Raw genomic sequence first — 25,606 nt, forward strand, 5'->3', positions numbered from 1 at the left:
TAGCTAAATGCTTTGACACTCCAGAGCAGTATGGATCACAACCCATGAAAAGGTCAATCATACTGTACAAGCTGTATGTATATATCACAGGACTTTTATTTTTGCAAATTTCACGAGTCGTATGATGTTTTGTGAATTTGACATTGAGTTTAAGAATTGTCGCGTACCTTTAGGGGACATTTCATGAAGCACTTTGTCACATTCTTTCTTTTTTTTTAAACAAATTTGCTCTAAGCCAATCAGATGCAAGCTTTCCGGTAGCTTAAAACAGTTTGTCAGAAGAAACATCTGACAAAATGCTCTATAAAATGCCCCCAGAACTCGACTCAGTATAAAAAAGCAAGGGGCCCCCAGAACTCGACTCAGTATAAAAAAGCAAGGGGCCATAAAAGTTACAACTAAGTTGCACAAGCAATCCAGGAATCAAATAACCCAAACTACATTGTACTGCGACACAATAGACCGATTTACTATCAAACACATTCAAATTTAACACATATCTTTAAACTTGATATTGTTCCTGACAAACCCAGAACTTGCATGACGTATGCCCGACTACAGCAACAACCAATGTAAGCAGGGAGGATTCCAAGCACTGAAATGTATTCATCAGAAACATGTATACGGAAATTGGTTGTTAACACCCTAGAACGAGGACTAGGGGACAAAAACACTCATAAATTTGGCTACATTAGTTAATCAGTCTGTTAAAATCATATTTTGACTCATTCTAATGTACATAACACCGGTAAATATAAAGCACAGTTATAGATGGGGACCTTTAGGGGACATTTCATGAAGCACTTTGTCACATTCTTTCTTTTTTTTTAAACAAATTTGCTCTAAGCCAATCAGATGCAAGCTTTCCGGTAGCTTAAAACAGTTTGTCAGAAGAAACATCTGACAAAATGCTCTATAAAATGCCCCCAGAACTCGACTCAGTATAAAAAAGCAAGGGGCCCCCAGAACTCGACTCAGTATAAAAAAGCAAGGGGCCATAAAAGTTACAACTAAGTTGCACAAGCAATCCAGGAATCAAATAACCCAAACTACATTGTACTGCGACACAATAGACCGATTTACTATCAAACACATTCAAATTTAACACATATCTTTAAACTTGATATTGTTCCTGACAAACCCAGAACTTGCATGACGTATGCCCGACTACAGCAACAACCAATGTAAGCAGGGAGGATTCCAAGCACTGAAATGTATTCATCAGAAACATGTATACGGAAATTGGTTGTTAACACCCTAGAACGAGGACTAGGGGACAAAAACACTCATAAATTTGGCTACATTAGTTAATCAGTCTGTTAAAATCATATTTTGACTCATTCTAATGTACATAACACCGGTAAATATAAAGCACAGTTATAGATGGGAGATGATTGAACACTTATGCCAGCAGGCAATATAAAATTTTAAAGTATCAAAGATCAAGGTGGGGTGGCAAACAGGTTCTGACTGGTCACGTTTTGCAATGGACATGTTAGTCGTAGCAAAACACAGTGTCGGGTAGATCCTGTTTGGGTGCGATGTTTGACCAAAGATCCTACACTCCATAAGATGATCAACTCTCCCGATTTTACGCGGCCGCTGGTGAAACGGAAGTGGCTGCCGCCCGCTAGCGTTGAGCAGGTATAGATCGAACAGGCTTTAGCCGTTTGCAAAGGCAGCTCGCAAAAATTTGTGGACTTGCACAGTCACTGCGAGTGTAGCGACCTGCGAGCGGAGCTGAGCGAGCTGTGTGCGACTCTACCGCTCGCTGTGACCAGGGAGGTGAGACGAAAACTCGCTGCCACAGTCTTTTGGAAATCGAAATAATGATAAATCTGCTGCTGGTTTGGTGTAGCTATTGATGCAGTTTAAAGCACTCCACCAATTCTTAGGTTTACTAATGATTCTTTACAGAAAATTCCTTCTTTCTTGTCTTAGCCTGTCTTGGTCCTACACAAACATATTGGGAAAGCACAGCTCACCTGGAAACTTTCCCCACTCAACGCTAGTTAGCACACTCCTTAAAAATCCCACAATTCCAAGCGGCAGCGTTTCACTTTTCGACGGAGACTTGACCATCTTATGTTGTGTGTAGGATCTTTGGTTTGACAAACACAACGGACCATTCATTTTACCGATGCACGGAAAATTGGACTGATGTCTCAGTCGTTCACGACTAGTGGACTTGTGTCGTCTGCATCTGCGCTTGTGCCTGCGTGTGACATGGTGGTCTCCGAGGGGTCGGCCATCTGGTGGCGCGAGGGCTGCGGCGTGCTGCTCTCGTAGCGAATCTGGTCCCTGAGCGTGTGCCGATGGTTGCGGAGATACTTGCGCTCCTTGTAGGGGCAGATGGGGAAGTTACGGCGCCCTCTGGTGATGCGGTGCTGGACTGCGACACCCGCCACAATCAGGATAAACCACACGACGATTAGGGCAATGTCTACAATAAGGAGGGTAAAAGAAAAGAGATTAGAGTTTACCTTACACCTTTCTGGCCTTGACATGAAAAAATGCATACTTTTGACATCAGCATCCCCTTTACCTTATGAATAGAATGCTATCAAGAAAATGATAGTAATAATAGCTAGTTTTTATATAGCTCATTTCAGACTTAAGAATTTCAATGTGCTTTACAGATTATTATTACCCCGGTCACAGTATACACCATGAAATAAAATTTCATAAATCTGAAGTTTTCATGGAAAAGTACACTTCATTTTAACGTGTTACTGAGAACAAATCAATTTACAGCTATGCAGAGTTTTGGGTCTGTAGCACGACAAACTAATTTTGGCTTGCCAAAGATGGGTGCTCTGGGCGTAAAAGGATATCATTCAGTTTATGACTTGCAATTCTTCATGGTGTGAATAGTTACAAATAGATGATATTGATAACCTGTCTTGGGATAACTTGTCTTGGGATACCTGGTCCTTTTTTGTGACATCAGTTTCCATATGATCGGTTTTAAAGTGAAAACATAGTTCTGGTAAGGGTTTGAGAACCCGTCTTGCACCATTACATATTTTCTTGCAATATATCGAAAGAGTCTACCACAAAACTTACCTGGCTGACACAATTTGCCGGGATGATGAGTTGTTTTGGAGTATTTTGAGATAAAAAATAAGAGTCAGTAAACCGACTTTTATTCCAGAAGTATCTAGGCTAACTTGGTCTCAGGGACAACTCGGCCCTATTTCAGACAAATTACACGCAGTTCGTTATCCCCATATCTTATACATAGGTGCACATTATTTTATATGCATGCCAAAGAGGTTCTTTGAGGCGTGCATTGTATCAACTCAGCCTATAACTGCAACCAGACAGAACGAGAAACACTCCCATAGTACAATGCCGTAAAATCCAGAGGGACAACTCGGCCCCGCCGTCAAAGCGAGGCCGAGTTGCCCTGAGTCCGAGTTAGCCTGACCCCGATCGGGTAAGTGCAACTCCAGCATACCTTTTTAGTTAATATTTCGCATTTTCATCGTTACCCAATTAATATCTTGTTATTACAGCATTATTCCACATATATCTTAGGCATATGTGTATATTTTGGAGCAAAATTTGACAATTCTGCAGGCATACCAGAAATAAGTTGCACCTTTAAACTCTTGTTACTATCACGACTTTCAGATATCACTAACCAAGTGGGTTGACAGGAACCACGATGTAGGCTTCACTGTAGTGCGGAATGAACGATCTGTGAATGATGTTAAGAAGAATGTACTGGAGCACTCCGCCCGAGTAGTAGCTCAGCGCAGCTACGATGAGGTACCCGCCCCACACAGCACAAGCCAGCATACTTAGCTGCAATCAGAAAAAATAGGGGGAAAAAATTATGAAAAGGACAAAACATAAGATTTTCTTTGCACTCATGCACAAATGGATGATGGTATGACAGGGATACAAATGATATTCAAGATCAATATAAAGAAAATTCCACAAAGATAAACTTTTCTACCATAATGAAAGAGCACTTGGCTCACCACTTTCAGAAAGCAGGGGGAATAATTTCTACCCTTACCATATGTCAGTATCAAGTTGATAGAATAGGTAAGTTTCATGAAAAATGAATTTTTGTGGAGTTCCCTTAATATTTCCTTTATACCTTTGTCCATGCATTACACCACAAATTATTGGAGTCGTATCATCCAGCACTGGTAGCACCAAAACCATAAAAAGTAAACTTTGGAAAATACTGTCCCACAGTCAAACTTTTACTAAAATGTCTTTTACTAATATTGCCGCATTCACTCAATCCCCACGTTCCTTTGGGTTTCATTCTCCTTTGAATAATTTGAAGGCATTAGGTGTTCATTTTATATTCATTTTGGTTTTCATCGCTTCATATTTACACAATATCAGAGACTCTGATAGGAAAGAGTACCACGCACCTAAGATATTTCAACCAAACGCATTGCTGAAGCAAATACTGCAGTACCATTTAATAAACAACATTGCATCATCTTCAGAAGTGATGACTCTTATCAAGTACATTAAGAGGGAGCAGTTTGACACGGATTTCCAAAGTGGGTGGATAAATTTTCCTTCTGAGTTTCGGTACGTTTTAAAGAGATGGTATAGTTTTGGATGAGATGGGGGATTGAGTATCTAACTTTTTGTGATAATTAAACACCACTCAAGAAATATAAAAGAGTATACAATTCTAAGAGGAATTCAAAGTTTACTTTGAATTCCTCCTTCTTCTTCCTTCTGAGTTTCGGTACGTTTAAAGAGATATAGTTTTGGATGAGATGGGGGATTGAGTATTTAACTTTTTGTGATAATTAAACACCACTTATGAAATATGAAAGAGAATACAATTCTAAGAAGAATTCAAAGTTTACTTTATTAAGATTGGTTTTGAAAATGCAGAGATAACCAAAAACAAAGTAAAACAAAGTGGTCCTAATAAAAGGTGGGTCCCACCTTCTTTTAGGACCTCTATGTTTTTGGATATTTGGGCCATTTCAAAACCAATGTTCATCAAATAAACTTTTAATTTCTCTGAGCATTGTATGCCTTTCAGTATGTTCTAGTTTCCCTGGGGATGTAGATTTTGTAGCAGTCTGAAAGAAGTGAATATTTTTCTCTCTTCATCCCCGCCATCATTTCTTATTACTTTTCCCCACCACCCCCTCCAATTCCTTGGGACAAAATCCCATTAAAGTCTATTAGACATGAAACCCATATAAATAGGGAACTGATCAGTAGATCTTATAGATTTTCAGTTTAATAAATCACTTTTCATTCATCCGCCTAACCTGTGGTACACTAAAAAATACAGGCCTGTTAAATAGAAAGGATAGAATTGTCCATCAGCAGAATGCACTGAAATGGATTATGGAATGGATCCTACGGGCAGAATATCTAGGAGGTTGGCTGAAATAGGTTTAACTGCTCGGTATTCTTCTTTGAACTGGGCTGCTCACAAGATTATGATGTGCACGCTTTTTGTGGAGTGCTACGTGGATTACGAAATATTTTACGAGTTAGGCCAACCTTTGCTCATAAATACAAGTTATATTTGTATTTTTGTATGAATAGTTTCCCAAGGATACTTTCCCTTTAATGCAGCAAATGGCGAGAGTCACATGCTGAGTGGATTACTAAGAGTGCTACTTTCCCTGTTGGGATCTCCCCCTTCTTTTTTTTTCTTTTTTTGAGCATCTGTGTCCGAGCCGTCTATGAATATCGCCTATCACATCGTTGATGGGCAATTACGCCCATACGCCGGCCTCAAGAGGGAGTCCAGTTTCCAATCTAAAAAGGTTCGACTAATTTCACTTTCACCAGGAAATGGAAGCAGCCGACTGTCTACCTACAAATCTCATGCATGCATGGTATAACACATCATCTCTTTGGTAATGTAAGGATAGTCATACTACATTGTATAGCGCAAGCAAATTGAAAGTAGAATGCTCACGAATGCAAAAAAAAAAAGGAGGCAAAAAGAACAAAATCACACAAGCTTCCTGTATTTTTAGATGTACTTCCTTCATCTCCAACAATTTCTGGCAGACGAGCCAGCATTCTTCCTTTTCAAAGTGGGGAGACAATCTCATATTCAAACATGACCCATAACCACACTGCCCTGATCAAGCCAAAGAATAAAATCTTAACATGTTGAGAACGGACTAATTTTGCTGCAACACGCATTTCTCACAGACGCCTGTCCGAGCATACTCGGGACTTGTCCTCAACGGGTTAAAGACAAAGGAGGTGGGAAAACGGTGAAAGGTGTGTTCCCATGATAGGAGTGCGATTGGGATCGCAAAATAAATCTCACTCCCAAACATGGCATGTGAATGCACCAAAGTAAAGTGATTGGCTTCAAGACAAAAAAAAAACAACAACAACAAATAGCTTGTCATCTTTACTACCTCTTGTCAGAATTTTGAAAGTCTACTAAAATATGTGACCGTGCATCACAAAACAAACAAGTCGCACCCCTTGATTTTAAGTGAGGACTCAAAAAGCTAAAATGGTTGAACCAAGTCAATCTCGAGATTTTCATATTTTCCGAAAGAGCTGTCCTTCTCCTACATTATTCTTCAGTTTGGTATCATAACGTGAATGGGAAAATGTGTTTTTAGCAGTTTTTCTACAACCCCTTTTGGGGGGAAGAGTAGAATGATCAGGCTTGTCTAAGAGGCTGCGTTTCATGTCTTGAAATCCTTTGCACACTCTTCACTTTCAAGTCTAATAACTTTTGAAAGGATAATGCTACTGCTTTGAAAGTTAGCATTAACCATGGGCAGAATGTACTACTAAAACATGCTCAATTTCAGCTTAATCTGATAATCCCTTCATTGTTGTTGCTCCACTGGTTTACATCCTGTGTTTTGTCCCTTTCATGGCACAGCCAGCACAGCTTGGTAAAGATTAAGCGCTTGAATAGACTGTGTATTTCAGGGCCTCTTTTCTCAGTTCACACTTTTCCAGAGTGTTCGCTTTCTTTCCAGTATTTAGGTAGGTTAGGGGAGTCCATTTGTATTGAGTTATACATCATTTTAAAGCTTAGAGTCTGCTCTTTCAGAATCTGCCCTTAACTGAAAATCCATGTCTGGCGATTTTTTGTTGGTTTTGTGGTGCAAGGTCACATATAGTGATAGTATACCAATGAGGCAAATTCAGCATTTTGCTTTGGTGTTTTAGATTGTCTTATTGTGAATGAAGTATTTTCTCTACAAACTTTTGTCTCACTCTAGTCAAGTTTTTTTTGTTATGTTTTGTTTTGTTTTTATTGTGTGAATATTTCAAGGTGGGACAATTTTAGATTACTGAGTATTTCATTGGATTCCAGAGAATCTGGCAAGTATACAATCAGAAAATCAATTTTGTTTCGCAATTTTACCAGGCTCCCATGAAATGACTTATGGGCAAAGGCATCTGAAGCAGTGATCAGTAGCAAAAGATTCATGCAAGCCTATTCATACTAGCTTAACATCAAATGAGTTTTAGAAGAGAGTACACATTTCAAACAAGAGACCCGCGGGTCTAGCGCTCACCTGAGTATCGCAAGTTCACCTTTCACGCAGTCACTAATCTAAATTATTCACAGCTCTACCAAAATTTGACGAGGCATTCTCAAGTGGAAGATGAAAATGTACAATAAGGGCCCAATTTTTTCAAGATTCCTTAATTTGGGGGAATTGGGGCCCCCTGGGGCCCTCTGGGTGGGGCATGGTGCCCAGTTTGATAAATTGAGATCCTGACCACCTAGGGATGCTACCTGCCAAGTTTGACAAAAATCCATCATGAGGTTTTCAGGAAGAAGATGAAAATGTACAATTCAGGCCCCCATTTGGACCCTTCCAACCACCCCCCTCCCCCTACCCCCAAGAGGGGCACCCCTGGATCTCCTATGAACAAACTTGAAACTACAGTCATTAATGTACTCACTCATAGTATTATCTCAGCTCTATAACTTCTGATTCTAGAGAAGATTTTTAAAGATTCCTTCATTTGGGGGGTTTGGGCCCCCTGGGGGCCCCCTGGGCGGGGCATGGTGCCCATTTTAACAAATTGAGATCCTAACCCCCTAGGAATGCTACCTGCCAAGTTTGGTGAAAATGGGTCATGGGGTTCTCAAGAAGAAGATAAAAATGTACAATTTAGGCCCCATTAGGACCCCTCCTCACCCCCACCCCCCCCCCCCCCCCCCTGGGTCCCAAGGGGGGCACCCCTGATTCTGCCATGAACAAACTTGAAACTACAGTCATCAATGTGCTAACTCATAGTATTAACCTAGCTCTATCACTTCTGGTTCTAGAGAAGAAGGTTTTTGCGGATTCCTTAATTTTGGGGGGTTTGGGCCCCCTGGGGGCCCCCTGGGTGGGTCATGGTGCCCATTTTAATAAATGGAGTTCCTAACCCCCTAGGGATGCTACCTGCCAAGTTTGGTGAAAATGGGTCATGGAGTTCTCAAGAAGAAGATGAAAATGTACAATTTAGGCCCCATTAGAACCCTTCCCCACCCCCCTCCCCTGAGTCCCAAGGGGGGCACCCCTGATTCTGCCATGAACAAACTTGAAACTACAGTCATCAATGTACTAACTCATAGTATTAACTTCGCTCTATCACTTCTGGTTCTAGAGAAGAAGATTTTTACAGATTCCTTAATTTTGGGGGGTTTGGGCCCCCCTGGGGGCCCCCTGGGTGGGGCATGGTGCCCATTTTAACAAATTGAGTTCCTAACCCCCTAGGGATGCTACCTGCCAAGTTTGATGAAAATCGGTCATGGGGTTTTCAAGAAGAAGATGAAAATGTAAAAAGTTTACGCACGACGCACGACGGACGACGGACGACGGACGACGGACGACGGACGACGGACGACGCACGACGCACGACGGACGCCGGACGAAGGGCGATCGCAATAGCTCACTTGAGCCTTTGGCTCAGGTGAGCTAAAAATTACATTCATTCAAATAAAAAGATTAGATATATTTAGAGACAATTGTCAACTCTTGTCTATTCAGGGGGGAAAAAAAAATTCCGTTTCCTTGTGAGTGTATTTTTAGCAAGTAAGGTAATAAAAATGTAAAGCAGAGAGTGAAAACAAAATGCTAACCAGGAAATATGCTGCAATCTGATCCATACAGAATGATTATAACACATGAAAAAAAAATGCCATGTAAGAAGTATCCTTCTAATAATCTGAACATTTACATTGTCTCTATAATGTTCTTGTCAGTGAAATACATGCCCTATTCCATGTCTTTGTCAATAGCGAACATTCACTTTGCAAATGTACATACATGGACATGTCAACAGTGTACATTCCCTATCAACTAACATATCCTTGTCTATAGCATACATTCCCTATACACTACAAATACTTGTCCTTATCAATAGCGTACATTCAATATACACTACAATGTCCTTGTAAATAGCATATATTCCTTAATATACACTACAATTATTAGTCCTTGTCAATAGCAAACACTCCCTATACACTACAATGTCCTTGTAAATAGCTTACATTCCCTATACACAACAAATATAAATGTCCTTGTCAAAAGCTTACATTCCCCACCAATTCCAAATTATGCGAGTGACGTTAGTGAGCGGATGTAGAGCTATATTAAGACTGGTGGGATGGGAAACGTTCCACAAGCTGCACCGCAGCAATGAGGGTCAAAGTCTAGATCAAGTCATTCCATTAGAGTCACAACAGAACAATGGAAGACAAGGAAATTGAACTGTAGCCAAATCCTCACAAAATAACCTCACTTTTTGCACAACATGAACTATATACCATGAAAATGGAAGGATGCAATATTTTTTATCATAATATGTAACACTTTATCTCTTTGAAGTTGCAGGATCAAAAGACACGCTACATGTGTCCTTCATTTTACCCACCCTAGCACATGATATTACCCATAAAAAAATGTCCACTTCTTAAGTATTTTATCTACAATTTGACACATCAACTTTGACTGATCATGCATTCTTCTTCTTAGACAAGCAACATAAACATTTTGTCAAAATCATTGAGAGCATTAAAAACACACATTGCAATTAAAAAAAAAAAATCTTTAAAGAGCATTTGGCACACTCACATAAACTCACAAATTTCTTATTCCTTGACAACTAATATAAATTTTTTTTCAAAAAAAAAGATCAGAATATTTAGCATGCCTGCATAAACTTAGAAATTTCCAATTCTTGGACAAGCAATGCAAAAATTTCGCCTAAAACACATTGGTAGTGGAATGCATTGCAAGCGAAAACCTTAAAAGCACATTTTGCACACTGGCACAAACTCACAAATTTAGTGAAGACGATGAATATGACAGGAATTATCATGACTCCACACATGTATGCCATGCCGTAGGCCAGCGAGTTATACCACACAGAGAGATTTCCTGTCATGAAAGAAAACAAGAGAGAAAAAAAAAAACACAATAAGAAACAGTTCAGGTGATGTGAAATAATCATGGGCTATGTCTTTAATGAAGATTGTCATGTGACAGGTTGTAAACAGATAAGAAGATAAAGAGATGAATCAATAAATGAGGCAGACAGAAACGTAGATCATCAAAAGATAGATGATAGATAGATGAATAGATAAATAGATAGATAGATTAATAAATAGATAGATAGATAGATAGATAGATGAATAGATAGATAGATAGATAGATAGATAGATAGATAGATATATGAATAGATAGATAGATAAATAGATAGATATATGAATAGATAGATAGATAAATAGATAAATAAATAGATAGATACATATAGATAGATAGATAGATAGATAGATAGATAGATAGATAGATAGAAAGACATATGGATGGATATAGAGATGATTAAAAAGATATATCAGGGTAAATCTTTATCAAATGATAGATTGGTAGATAGGTACAGGTGTAGATAGATAGATAGATAGATAGATAGATAGATAGATAGATAGATAGATAGATAGACAGACAGACAGACAGATAAATTAACTGGCCTGAAAGTAGTGACTGTACATTACAGATACATAACACTTAAGAAGTTTTCCTGCTGGTTTGAAAGTGAAACAATCCTAAACTAGGCTACCAACTGCATACCAGTACTATGTCTGCACTTAGCAATGCATATAAATACACAATTTATCTTCAGCATTGATAGTCTTTGTACAAGGCTGTATGAAACATTGCAAAAATTCAAAGGAACTGGGAATAGCAGAGGCGGGGTCAATATTAAAGGGATGGTACAGTATTTGTGGAGACGAGGATTGGGCTTTTCACTTTTTGCAAGATACCAAGAAACCACTTGTGAAATATAAACACAGAGCATATCATTCTAAGAGCAATTCAAAGGTTATTAGATGAAAATCGGGTTTGGAATGGAAGAGACATCAAAAAAAAAAAAGTAACAAAAAGCGACCCTAATAAAAGGTGGGACTCACCTTATATTGGGGTTGCTCTGTTTTGGATATGTCAGCCATTTTCGAAACCAATTTTCATCAAATAAACGTTGAATCCCTCTTGGAATTACGCTCTTTCATATTGCAAAAGAGGTTTCTCATTATCTCACCTAAAATTGTAAGAAACCTGAGGTTTCCAAAACTGTATGATCCCTTTATAAAGTCTATGTGTATATGCCAAACTATGAAAAAGATGATCCCTTCATAACATGGCACTGTAACCATCATATCAACAGCTTGCAGGAATGAAGGAAGGAAGAACAGATGAAGGAGAAGAAAAAAATGGACAAAAGAAGCACAAGAAGAGGAGAAGAAGAAAAATAAAAAGAAGAAAAGAAGTAGAAGGAGAAGAAGAGGAGAAAGAAAACCAACAGAAAAGTAAAATACATGTACATCAAAAACTTTAATATACAAAGTAATATAAAGAAACAATCAGGCAAGGTTGTTATCACTATCACTGCTCACTGTTTACAGTTGCATATTATCAATATTCAAACTGTGACAATTATTCTCTTTAAGATGATGGAGACATATTGAAGTGAAAGATAAAAGAGAAAACATACAAGAAGAAGAAGCAGAAGAAAAAAGGAGAAGAAAAAGAAAGAAGAAGAAGAAAAACAAAGAATTAAAGACGCAAGATCCACAAGGGTACTACGTTTGTGTCACACTATTCTGAAGTGAAATAACATTGCAGACAGAGAGAAAAAATGGTGTCATGGCAGTACAGAAAAGTGACGGCGAGGAAAAACGGAGAAACTCACCGAAAGGAGTGAAGAAGATGATGGCGGAGAAGAGGAACCCCAACGTGAAGGAAATCCACATCATGACGGGAAGCACGTAGCCGAAGCGCCACCAGATTGCCATCCAGATGCATCCTCCGGGCACACCGAAGACCAGGGCCAGGACCAGCATCACTGCAGCGAGAGAATGGATCACATCAGAGTTCCCATCACACCTGTTTGTAATATGTGTCACTGTAAGGTTCTAGGACAATTAGCCCAGACACTTCCCCTGACCCTAACCCTAATTCTGAAGCTAATCCCAATCCTAACCCTGACCTAAATTCCAACTCTCAACGTAACCCTAACCCTAATCTTTACTCTAACACTATCACTAACCAGTATTTATATTGTAGCGAGGAGGGGGGTAATTGTCCTCAGGGGGGTAATTATCCTGCTGTGCATGCAAACTACAAGGTTACTACATTATGCACTTGAATAGTGACACCCTATGGACAAAGCTTTAACCCTTAACCCATTGTGTGCCGATGAGTTGAATGTACACAAATTAAACACATAAACAATGAACAGGCTATTAATGTGGCACGCAGAGGGTTTATGTGCTTCATTCCTTGACTGGCACACACACCAAGAGTACTTTCTTTGTCTATTGGCAGGGATGTCTGAATAGTAATCAAAGCATAGAGATAACCCCTCCTCCTCCTCCCCCCCCCCCCCCCCCCCCCCCATTGTGTTACTATGGCCTTCCTGTTGGACTGAGGCAAAAGACATCTGCCCAAGTACACATGGGACCAGTCCTCAAAGGGTGAAAATAATATCTAATCTAAAAGATATTTAAAGGGTAACCTTTTCTACCAGCGCCAGTTTGTTCCTGGAAGAAACACAGAACTCACCTGGTTGTGACAGTGAAGTGTTTGCCGCAAGAATCATGAATGAAAACAGCGTGAACGGCAGGAAACCAAAGAAGAACACCTCTGTGAAGAGACAGAAATGACAAAAATGAATTTGAACTCAGAGGGCTGTAAAGTAGGGCAATTATTATTCAGAACACACGATTACAACGAGCTGCAGCGCTGCTAAAACTTGATATAATTACGGTGTTTCTATCAGATCTTGTTGATTATAAACGAGACTATAAAATGTGAACCTCAAATTTTTTGCTAAGTAACGATATACAATACTAAAGATATGTGATCATTCAATTCTGTATGAACCAATAGATGTGCTATGGAAGATCTTCAAATTTGACATTGTGTATTAAAATTGTGATTGATATTGAATATCCACAGCAAACAGACTCTGAAGATGACTTCAAGTTACAACATTGCTAAATCAAAGATGTAAATTTCATAAATTCTATATCAAACATGTAATTCACTAATACTTAACTCATCTACCGTAATTTTCAAAGGTGACTGTGACTATACAAAGGGCCCAGAGCATTATACATGTAGGAAGGGCCAAAAGAAAAGACATTGGAATGCCCAGAGTTCAGTCATGTGGACAAGCGACCAAACAATTAATTTTTTTCTTGTAACAGTACCTGCTAGGAAGTAACGATGGCCAACAAAGCAAACGGCAGCGCCAGCGATCATCCCGAGCGCAAACAACACTGCCTGAAGAGGATCAACTGCAAAAGGTCAAAGGTCGAAGGTGACAAAATTGGCATGGAAGTGAACGGACAATTAATAAACACTGAATTTAAAGTTGCTGCATTATATCTTTATATTGACTTCAATGTTACTATTTCAGTGTCAAAGTATATTTCTAATTTTCTCATGAACATGTGGAGGCATTGTGGTCTAGTAGATGCACAAGAAAATCAATGGTCCAAACCCTACCATGGCACTTTTCCCAAAGTAAGGGTGACAAATCAAATTAAACAACACCTGTAACTGTTGAACAGAGAGCTTAGATAATAAATATGCCTCAAATATGTAGAGTATTTCCCTTTCATACCTTTCAACATTCACTACATCACTTTATATCTATGGAAAAACTTTCCCTCTATCAAAGATAATGAAACCAAGCCTGTACATCTAGTGTTATTGATATCTCAGAGTTCACGAGTAATGGCAGCAATTGTCGTTAATGATAATGTGATGATTACACTGGACTTAATGATAGCAATGGCAAAGATGACGGAGCTGGTGAGATTTATGATCGAAAGGATGACAATGACACCACCAAAGGAGTCTGTAATGAAGACAGTGCTGATGACAATACATAGGACACAGGAAAATAATAATAAAATCATGGCAAAATCATACATTGGTGGTGAAATAATGATAAAAATCGTGATAAATTCATGATAAAATAATGGTAAAACTACTGTAAAACATGATTTATTCGCGGCACGAAATTTTTGCGGATTGGAGCTGACGGCCTTTTTTGTGGCATGAAATTTTGTGAATTGCCACTGGTGTTCAATGCATAATGTGTAGACAAGAAATTGTGCGAATCTTGGCGCTCACGACTTTCGCGAAATTAAGATGCACGCGAACATTCCTTGTTTTACATGATAAAAGTGATGTTGAAATGATGACGTAAGTGATCTATAAGAACTTCAACCCCTGACAGTTTTGACAGTGTGTAGAGTTGAACATTTTTGCTTACTTCTCCCTTCGCACAAGCTGCCCATCTTGTCCCTGCAAGCGTAAGTCACGGTCGGCACGTAGGCGGACTCCGCCATGCTAATCGAGTCCCAGACGACGATGTTGAGGATCACGCCGCGGCCGTTGAACGTTGACAGCCACAGTTCAGGCTTGTCGTGCTTGCCAAACGTGTGAATCTGCAGGGGAGACGGGAAGAGGAAAGCTTTGTTGCCTGTATGCAGGGCTCTATGTTTAAATAGCTAATGCCCAATGGCCCAGGGCTACTAAACAATTTATATCGGGCAACCAAATTTCCAAAAGTATTATCTTTTGGTGGCCCAATTGTGCAACTAAGCCTAAGAATTGATTGTGCTCCTCACCCTTAATTTTGGGCCAATTCATTTTTTTTCTGTTTTTTCTTGGGGGGGGGGGGGGGGGGGGGTACAAGCAAAATTTGAATCTTACACAAATGTAGATATCAGTGGCCCGAACGGGTTACCAGAGATAAAAGTTAGTGTACCAAATGTTGCATTCATCCCTTTAGCAAACATCACAGAATGATTAGAGATTACTGTCACCAAACATCATGCAGGATTTTTTTTTTAATCCTCGCATCATGCAAGATAGGGTGTAGTTTGATGTGATGACTAGGGTTAGGGTTATGTTTGTGGGTAGAATTTATGTTCAGCTTAGCATTACACAGATATTTAATGGGAGCAATAGTCACAGGAGCAAATGTCATGGCACTGAGACAACTAAATCACATTCCAATGAATGCAATCTTCTAGATATCTGCCTTGCGTATCAAAATTTTTTCGTTGATCTGTAAATTGTAATATAATGACCTCAGCTCAAGTAGTTTTTCACGCTAGTGAATTCCAGTCAAAGGTAGGGCCTGACACAGAGGCAATGCAGTCAAGGTCAACTTACTTTCCTTCCGTGCTCTCTGATACTCCGAGAGGTCATCATTTTCTGCAGTTCGCTGAAGAGGGAATCCCGCGAATACCTGCCCCACGGTAGGTAGCGGATGTAGAAGTCGTACCGCAGCTGGTCGTGCTTTGGGGCGTTTCCCTCGCACGCAGGCTGATCGCCCGGCCTGAATCCGACGTTGGCCTCGGAGAAGGTAACGTTGAACAGCACGGAGTCCGGCTGGTACACCACATGGAGGTTGGGATCGGTTTCTGGCTGGAACTCTTGGTTGCAAGCCCCTGGAACTGGCACTGCAGGCAAAGAAAAGATACAATGAGTATAGTCCAGTTTTAACTTCTATCTTATATAAAGGTGCTAAGTTCTGGAATGATTTAGATTCAATTTTTAAGAATGTATCCACTCAAAGTGTTTTTAAGTCTAGATATAAAAAATATCTCTTAAAAGTCTATTGGATTGTATCAGTCCATCCTTGTTAGTTTTGTTCTGTCCATCTGTTTGATTTGTGTAATGTAGTACACTTAGCATATTTTTATGTCTTTCATTTCATTTTATTTGTCTATGTAATCTGTAACTGTCATTAAGTACTCTGAATGTAACTCTGAATCTGCATTTGGGCAATTCCGCAGTTAGGTGGACATGACATGGATAAAAGAAATGTGCCTCTTTATCTTATTCTTCAATTTAGGTACCAACTAATGCCATGGATGTTCACCAATCATTAAGGTCTTTCAAATTCAGTAGATTTTATTTTTCGTATTTATTGATTTCGCGAGATCTAAAACCATCATTTAAAATGTACATGTGGGACTTGGGATGCTGAAATTTACTTAAATGCAAATTACAGTGGGTTCCTTTGAAATTTTTTCCTCAAAGTTTTGCTAATGGGTAAAAGATGAATACATTTAAATACTCCAGAAGTCATGTGACATTTTGTCAATTACAAAAGGGTGAAATGACCTGCGGAATTACTCTGGACAAATGTAACGTTACTAACCGTAACGTTACTAACCATGCTTTTGGGGGTCTAGCTAAAAAATAAGTGGTCGAACTGCTCAAAAAATGTGTGTGAACATTTGTCATGATGCAATAATTAAAATTAATGCAACACTTTGTTTGAAGTAACTTGAATTTTTGCACACTTTTTGTTACAAGACATTGATTTTTTTTGTCATGTCCTTTTTTCGTAACGTTACTAACCTGCCCTTTAAGTTGCCATAGCAATTCTAATATTTCATGGATTGTATTCATTCTTTTCTGTATCATAAACCTGGGAAGGATGAACATGTTTTTGACATAATTTTGACTTGAAATGAATAAATGGTAATTTAGTAGTAAAAACAAATATCTGAATTTGTTCAAATGTAACGTTACTAACCGCGGAATTGCCCATTTGCATGTTATATTCTTATGTATCCAACTCTACAAAGGGGATCATTTGTCTCCTTTCTTTGTGAACTCCCCGACACATTTTACACTATTTCTATTTTTATGATTATCAATAAAGTGAATTGAATTAAATTGAATATAACTGGATTGAACTAAAGGGGACATTTCCCCACCCAATGGATCTATAATTTAAAAGGCATTATTTACCATTATTTTGCAGATGAAACAAAAACCCAGCTTTAGTGCTTCAAAATACTGTAAAATGAGGAATGTTTGTGGGCATTTTAATTTCACAAATTTTGTGAGAGCCGAGATTCGCGAAATTAAAATGCACGCGAAAGTTCTTGTCGACACTATATGCATTGAATGTTACAGGCAACTCATGAAAATTTCATGCCGCGAAAAAGGCCATGGGGTCCAATTAGCGAAAATTTCATGCCACGAAAATATTGTGTTTTACAGTAGTTACAAAATGTACATTATGTCAGGGATAGAAACAACAAAATTAATATAAAACTATTATCAGTACAATCAATGTTAAGAAATTGTTAAATTTACAAAATGTGAACAACAACAAAAAATAAAACTATTTCTATCAAACTGCCTACAGTTAAATGGTCTATTGAGAAAAATAGTGACATCTCCTTAAATACTTTAGGCTTTATTGCAAAATTTTAAAATGGTAGGACGTTTTGCTATACAAATACAACTTACCTACACATACAGCTGTATGCATCAAACTGTGATAACTCTAACATCTTTAAATCACTGCTCCCAATTGTAAACAATACTAATAAGAAATTTCAACATTTCGAGTTAATTTAATGCAATGCTTCTGCCAGATGTGTACTCTGTAAAATGTGTTTTTCTGGTATGTCACAATATATCATGTCTCTATTAGTATAATGAATATATAGAAAGAATTACACAGATCTTCATGTTCTAACATGATACAATTAAAATAATGAAAACTACACTTTTTCTGATCTGTTGCTGAGATACTATTTGATAGCAATATACTTTGATCATTACTATTCTCCTAGCATCACCCAGGAGATACATCAAGTGCCCTTTAAATGTACCAGAGAGATGAATGAGGATAGAGGAATCAAACGAACCTGTGTAATTCAGAGGTGTGTACATTATCAAGGCATCCGTCGCAGTCTCCGTCTTGTTCTCCAAGGGTGTTAACCCTACGTATCCCATGAAGTTCTTGTCCGTATTGCTCAGTAGCCGCACGACGCCCACGTGGTCACCTTGCGCCACCCAACTTTTCTGCATGAACTTCTCCAGGGATGCGGTGACATTGGAGTCCCACACATGGTACTGCATCAGCACGGACGAGTAGTTCGCCTTGCTCTTGCGAATCCCCCCTCCTCCGGGCAACGTGAAGTTAATGCAGGTGAAGTTCGGAGCAACCGTCGACACATTGTGCTCCATCGATACATTGGGCATGACCACAATGTAGTCTGGGTGGACATCGCAAGACACAAACAAATTTTGATATTCACAAAAACTGGGCAAGCTGGTAAAAGGACAAGTTCACCTTAATAAGCATTTAGTTGGATTGGGTGACTGCAGCAAATTACATACATCAGTGAAATTTTGAGGGAAACTGGACAATCCATTCAAAAGTTATGAATTTTTGACCCGTTGAAGACGAGTCGTGAAATACTTGGGCAGGTGTCTTTGGGAAATGCGTGTTGTAGCAAAATCAGTCCGTCCTCAACGGGTTAACCTTTCTGCGCAGTCACTGCTGGATGAGCTGAGGACTACATGTTATGATGCCACATGCTTAGAATGATGTATGCAAAATATGAAGAAAATGCAACAAAACTTAATGTTTTGAGAAAAAAAGTACACATTCCTTCAACTAGTTACTGACATAAATGTTAGTAGTAACATTAAAGGGATTGTATAGCTTCGGTTGAGACCTAATTTCAGGTTTCTAACATTTTTTTGGTGAGATAATGAGAAACCTCTTATGAAATATGAAAGAGCGTGTAATTCTATGAGGAATTCAACGTTTATTTGATGAAAATTGGTTTTGAAATGGCTGAGATATCCAAAAAAGAGCGATTCTGATAAAGTGTGGGACCCACACTTTATTACGATCGCTTTGTTTTACTTTGTTTTTGGATGTTTCAGTCATTCCAAACCCGATTTTCATCAAATAAACTTTGAATTCCTCTTTAAATGGTATGCTCTGTACTATATCAAAAGTGTTTTCTTGGTATCTCGCAAAAAGTTAAAAGACAAATTTTCATCTCCACCAATACTGTACCATCCCTTTAATACCCCTTGCCTTCTAAAACAGGCAAGTGTAGTACAGATTGTACCTTCTAGAATATGCGAGAAATATGAAAATTGATACTAATTGAGCAGTGTGATCGAACCTTATATATCCCCCAGTCAGTCTTAACTTTATCCCTAGTTATCATACATGTACCTAGGACTAGAAACAGGACTAAGGAACTCTATTGTTGAACTATTGTGTCAGCCCCAAAAATGTCTGTTTAACAGTTGGGACATAGATTCCTACACAGAAGTCTGGAGTTGTCTGTTCAGCAGTTTGGGGTCACCAGCACTTAGATCATGATACTGATAGACAGACTGGAAGCTGTACAAAACAGAGCGGAATGATTTGTCATCCTAGGGCAACTCTTGTAAGTTGTAGATTTACAAAGAGAATCGTGGCTATAGATGAAGAGAGAGCTGGGCTGGAAAGCACTCTTTGTGAATTGCAATGCAGCAGCATCAATCACATCTCAGCATTTCACCAGGCATTTGCACTTTGCCGGTCACCTACATTGTACATACCTCGAGTACAACTAGCTAGTATCCATTGATATTCCATTGCAAAAATCTCTACACTGCATCCAGTCCGAACGGTCCAACTGGTGATATCTTGTGCATCTTCTTCACGATATTCAAATTTACATCCCAATCACTGCAAATAAGATATTATTCTCTTCCTTTTGTACCAAGGACCATTGCATTGGCATTACATTCACAATCAGAGAGCAAGGAGTATTGAGAGTGGAGTGCATAAACTGTTACCAGCGGTCACAGAATAAATGTATGTGTATTATTAAACAAAGATGGAGATCTACTTTTCAAATAGCAGTTCTCCACAGCATTCTAAGATGATTCAATTTCATGTGCAAAGCAATCAACTTCTTTGACCAAATGGCAAAAGATCAGTCTGTATCTGGTCCTCAAGGATATGTTCCACTGAGACTGCGTCTGGCTTCACTGAATCCCTTATGAGGGAGAGCGATAACGTCACACAAAAATAATTGATTCCTCCGAACAGACGGATCTTTCTGTCCATTAATTTCTAATTTCTCTCTGCCCCTCTCTCTCTGACTCAGTGACTGATCTCTGCTATGTGCCATCAATATCCCCCTGTCTGGTTGTCCCCTGCATTGGGGCGCTGGACAGTAATTATCCAAGATGCATGACCAAAAAGGGGATTGATCATTATTGGGTCATTCCATGGGGTTCGGTCTTCTCTAGGTTTTCATGTTGTGTAGGGAATAAAAGTCATATTCTGAAAAATGTATCAAATAAATGTCTGTGGTTTGCAGTTATTCTTGGAGAGAAATGTGTGAAGAATTATTTGATGAAAAAAAAACAAGCCTGTGTACAAATGTATTTTGTCTATGACTGTTTCACTGATGATGTCCCATGGTTTTTTGTGGTTTATGTTGTGACATAAATATATGCCATTTTCATGGCAATGTAAAACAGGAATATACAACCTTTCAGCATTATGCCTATCATAATTAAGAGAGGCAAGGTGACTTCTACAAAGACTATAAGGCACATAAACATTTGTAACAAAATAAGAACACCAGAGCATCTTCAAGCAACCTCATACCTATGTTACAAACGATGTCCATGGCAATTTTTGTTGTAACATAGGTATAGCATGGTTTTACATACACTTCCAATCATAATATGATTAGAAACTTTATTTCTATAATGAGATTTATATTTCAGGAGTATTCTTATCTAAAAATTAGCATCAAAATCCTCCAAATAAACGAGAAAATACGGAACATATCACTGTACTTCAGTGCGATGTCCGGCCTCTTCGTGTAACGTAGGTAAGGAAAGACGCGTCTCGCGATAAAAAGAAGAGCTACTAACTTCAGCAATCGTATTCATGTCACTGGCAGTCCTCCCCCAATGGCAGAAAAACTACTCACAGCCAATATACACCTACCTGGACAGCGCAAGATCTGTTTTTCTGCCGTTGTCCATGTAACGTAGGTACAGGAGTTTTAATGTTTCTGATGTCAATTGGTAAGCTTTTACGCTATTTTATGAAAATAATAACATTTGTCATATTCTGTAACTCTATTAGAGAAAAAAAACCGACATCTAAACCTCTGAACTGGCCAAAAATACGGTGGACAATGATACTGTAGTCCCACATACTGAGATATTTGTTACAGGTTCATGTTCATAATTTTGATTGGCAAATTTTCCGTCCATGCCGGTCTCTGCAAAAGGAGCATATATTCCTCTCTTAGAAAACCATACAAAAGTATATCAGTGTATCTTCACTGCAATATAAAATTGTTTTACCTCCCGATTATTGTGAATTTTTGGACCCTTTTGTCATTAGGTATCTACCAAGGTAGACGTGCTAGAGTTAATAGTATTAATCACTATATACTAGTTGGAAAACGTAGATGTCCAGACTGCATCTGAACTAGAGAAATAGAGTTTGCCTTATTTTGCTGGTGATATTGAGGGAACTAGGAGCTGTGAAATTCTTTCTCTTTAACAGATTTACTTCGAAAATGTCAATGTTTTCCTTCCAAGATTTCACTGACCTGTTAGATGCTCTGATGAACTTGTTAACATTTCACAAGGATTCACCATTTCCATTCCATGTTCACCCACTGTGAAGTCTCAAAGCTAAAATGCCAGTGTCCTTTTCAGTTTGGGTGGGTAGTGGGTAGGAAAGGCTTCAATAAAATTATGAACCCCAATCAAAATTGGACTATTATTGCTCTACACTATCATTCAAAAAGAGGGCGACAATTTCGATGGGGGATGAATACAAAATAGGGCCTAGTATTATTTTGGGAGTCTATTAAGGACCATAACCGTAACCGTAACCCTGACCCTAGCCCTAACCTTAGCTAGGACACTGGGGGCAGCGACCTGCCCTTCCTAGCTTACATCTGAAAACAAGTTTTTAGAGTATGAAAATTATATTTTCCTATGTTTTACATGCTATATTATTATTATTAATATTTACATCATTTTTTAAGCATAACCCATTTTTTTTTTCAATTTTGGTGGGAGGTACACATGGAACTCTAGCTAATGGGTATGCCAAGCAAGGTAGAAATGTAAGCAAAATTGTTAAAATTATTTAATTCCATTCATAAACACACAGATACATCAACAGGAATATATAGTCAACCCTGACAAAAATTTTCTTTTAATTTTTTTATTCTATTTCTCTTTACACCTTTTGTTCAGTTTGTTGATGAATCTGCCATGGCTCCTCCTCTGCCACCGCTACGTGTTAAACTACATGAAAGAGTGAAAAGGACACATCCACAGCACTCCCCAAACAGAGAGGAAGCCGACAAAGCAACACCCAAGAAGAGCATATGTAACAAACTAGACAAGAAGAAAACTGCACAGAGGGAAAATGGACAGAAGAAAAATAAAAATCGAGGGCTAAATGGACATTGGACAAAAGAGCAGAAATTAATTTCAAACAAAGAACATGGAGAAGACAAGAAGACTTGTCTGATTTCTCTTTATTAGTTTTCTTAATTAGTTGACAACTAGTTGATGATGTTGTTAGTGTATTTTAGGTCAAATTGTGTAAAGCTTCACTTTCTTCTTCTTCTTCTGATTAAGTCTGCCTTCTTTCATACCAGAGTTACAAAGAATTGAAGTCTGTGTAACATAGGTATTGTTCCACAGGTGTGCAGTAGATATAATTCCAAAGAACTGTTACAATAGTGTTATTTGTGGGAACATACATAAAGTCTATATGTGTAGGTTTTAACATCTCACACCATAATAAAGGAAATCAGTTGATATGTCGTAGTGTACCTATGTTACAAAGACATACTGTCCGTGTAACATAGGTAGTACACCGTGGGCGAGGTTGTTGTCTGAAAACCCCTGATTATAACAATAAAATCATGTTTTCACTTGAATACCCATGCAAATCACTTGCTTCAATTGTGGTGCTTTTAAGAATATTATCATTGTGTCACTCTTGAAGAAAAAGTTAAACCTTTGATTGAAATTGTTATGGTTTGTAGAAAAAAACATGTTAATAAAAGTGGCTTGCAGTTGACATCAGAACATACAATCTTACTAATAATGATCTCATGCGCCTGTTAAATAACATGTTGATGTGCTATGGATGAAAAAACCGTGGATGTGTTCATTGTTATCATTTCAGAACACAAAATTATGAAGGATGTCAACAAATGAAGTCCGTGTAACATAGGTATTCTGCCATATCTGTTTACCCATGCTGACTGAAAGTGTGCCAAGTAATAAACAGATTTCTAGTGGAATAAGTTGAAGAACGGGAGTAACAAATCAGGGGGAAAAAGGAAATTTCAATTTACCCAACTTGAATTTTCAACTTGTATGTCACAATTTCAGTCCCAACCCCATGGAATTACCCTATTACCAATATCACCATCCATCCCCATCCATGCATCCATTGAGACCGGAGTTCCAATACAAATACAAATGTAAAATATTTAATTCAATAATAGAAAGTCGCCATATAATCTGCAACCCTGGATTAGTGGATACCCATGCCATGGCCTAGCTATAATCAGTCTCCACTGTCACTATGCATTCACGATCACTCATTAAAGACAGCTGACTTTTTGTTGTTGTTGCACGACTCAGATTTGAGCCCCTAAAACCCAGGATAGCCTTGTTTTGACCAAATCATTATAAAACATGTACAAATTTTCTTACCTCCGCTTGGGCAGTCAGCAGAACTCGGATATGCTCCCACCAGAATCGGTAATAAGACGAACAGTGCGCCCAGACATATTGTTGTCTTCATCCTGCTGGATCTTGAAATCAAAATAAGGGTCTATATTAGATACTCAGGCTCAGTTTTTCATATCAAAAACGTGTCCAACCGGGTAAGAATTTACCGATGTCAGGTCGTTGTTTGGAGGAGTTGAAAAGCCCGTCACATCGAGAGAGGAAAAGCGGAACTCGAGAAAAAAGTCAAATCATGTGACCGCGTCCGGGTAGAGTTTCTACAGCATCATAGCCTAGGATTTCTATTCTAACTCAAGACATGACGTTTGATAATGATAGAGTGGTGCAGATAGATCCTGGTAATGACTTGTGATTGATATGTGGTATCTAGAATCTACACTGTACAAAAGGGTGCAGACTTGCCCTGAGTGACTCCTATTCACATTCAAGGTTTTGGTTTCGTTCGGGTTGTACACTGTACCAGCGCCGCGGCTGTTTGAGTAGCTCAGCTCAGAGTATTCTATTCTGACGGTGCTGGGGGATGGTGGGATCGGACGGCGTTCGTGTTTTTCTTCCTGGTTGGGGTTGAATGTAGCATGCAGGCTAAGGCCAGCTAGCGCCAGGCTAGGCATGCAGTATGCATTGGCATGGTACGCACGGTAGGTGCGTGGTGCGTGCACTCCGTGGTATGGTCTTATCGTGTGTGCATCGTCGCGTGTGTGTAATGTGTGCGTGAGCGCAAAGCACCTCGAAAGTGTTTGGGGGATTCCCCTACTCCAGAATTCGCTGTTGTAAGAGCACATCACTGTCACTGTGAGTAGCCAAGGGGGTTCCAGGAGCGAAAGTCGATCTTTTCACATCATATAGGCCCTACATCTATGAGCCACACAGTTCAAACCGAGGTCATGAAAATCGACACCATATTGCATCTTCACAGTCGTAATTGTTTGTTCGGGACTCGGATAAACAGAAACACCACTTTAATAAGATACGGGAAATCGCATCAGCATAAGCATGTCCCGTTGTTTTGCTTCGTTCTGATTTGGAGACATCGATTACAGGATACGTTTCTTTTCAGATAATCGAGCAAAACCTAAATACATCCTATAGGAGGAAGAAGATTCAATAAAAAATGTAGGAGTTGATGTTGGGCTGGGTACTGTATCAAGAAAGTAATTTTCCTCTATCAATAATCAGTCATGGAAACTCGCATAAAAGAGCAAATTATATGCTTGTATTATTATGTCTATAGTGAAAATCGTATTTATTTATATGTGTGGTTATCTACGTAGGTATGTATGTATGTATGTATGTATGTATGTATGTATGTAGATGGGGTGGATATCCCTATGTATGTGCCAACAAAAATAATTATCTGAATCTGAATATTGACTGCGGTTTAGGATTTATTGACAGACCGTAGCTCGTGGCCTATGCCTTGCTCTCCAAAGCTAGCTGTATAACTTCCAAGAAGTGGCAGAATGATGAAGAACTTTACCTAAGCATGTTGAAAACATTTGATACTTGTG

The 25,606-nt window shown here is 38.8% G+C and overlaps 1 protein-coding gene across 1 annotated transcript; it reads right to left on the minus strand.

Moving 5' to 3' along the window:
• Positions 1–785: 785 nt before the first annotated feature.
• Positions 786–24,584, minus strand: LOC139734652 (transmembrane 7 superfamily member 3-like). Its single transcript, XM_071645443.1, has 10 exons — positions 24,063–24,584; positions 18,194–18,544; positions 15,690–15,979; positions 14,782–14,956; positions 13,709–13,795; positions 13,059–13,139; positions 12,187–12,339; positions 10,279–10,376; positions 3,648–3,810; positions 786–2,443 (listed from the first exon to the last, which is right to left on the minus strand). Exons 1-10 carry the CDS (start codon positions 24,151–24,153, stop codon positions 2,166–2,168), a joined length of 1,767 nt encoding a protein of 588 aa, XP_071501544.1. The 5' UTR covers positions 24,154–24,584; the 3' UTR covers positions 786–2,165.
• Positions 24,585–25,606: the final 1,022 nt, after the last annotated feature.

The sequence above is a fragment of the Diadema antillarum genome, unplaced genomic scaffold (assembly GCF_040938485.1).
Source record: "Diadema antillarum isolate AM-2024a unplaced genomic scaffold, OU_Dant_1.0 scf00000026, whole genome shotgun sequence".
NCBI lineage: Eukaryota > Metazoa > Echinodermata > Echinoidea > Diadematoida > Diadematidae > Diadema > Diadema antillarum.

Coding starts and splice junctions, on each gene's coding strand:
- LOC139734652 (XM_071645443.1), bottom strand. CDS start 24,153: ATGAAGACAACAATATGTCTGGGCGCACTGTTCGTCTTATTACCGATT. Junction 18,545..24,062: donor TGCTGACTGCCCAAGCGGAG/GTAAGAAAATTT, acceptor ATGTCCACCCAG/ACTACATTGTGGTCATGCCC. Junction 10,377..12,186: donor CATCTTCTTCACTCCTTTCG/GTGAGTTTCTCC, acceptor CTTTCATGACAG/GAAATCTCTCTGTGTGGTAT.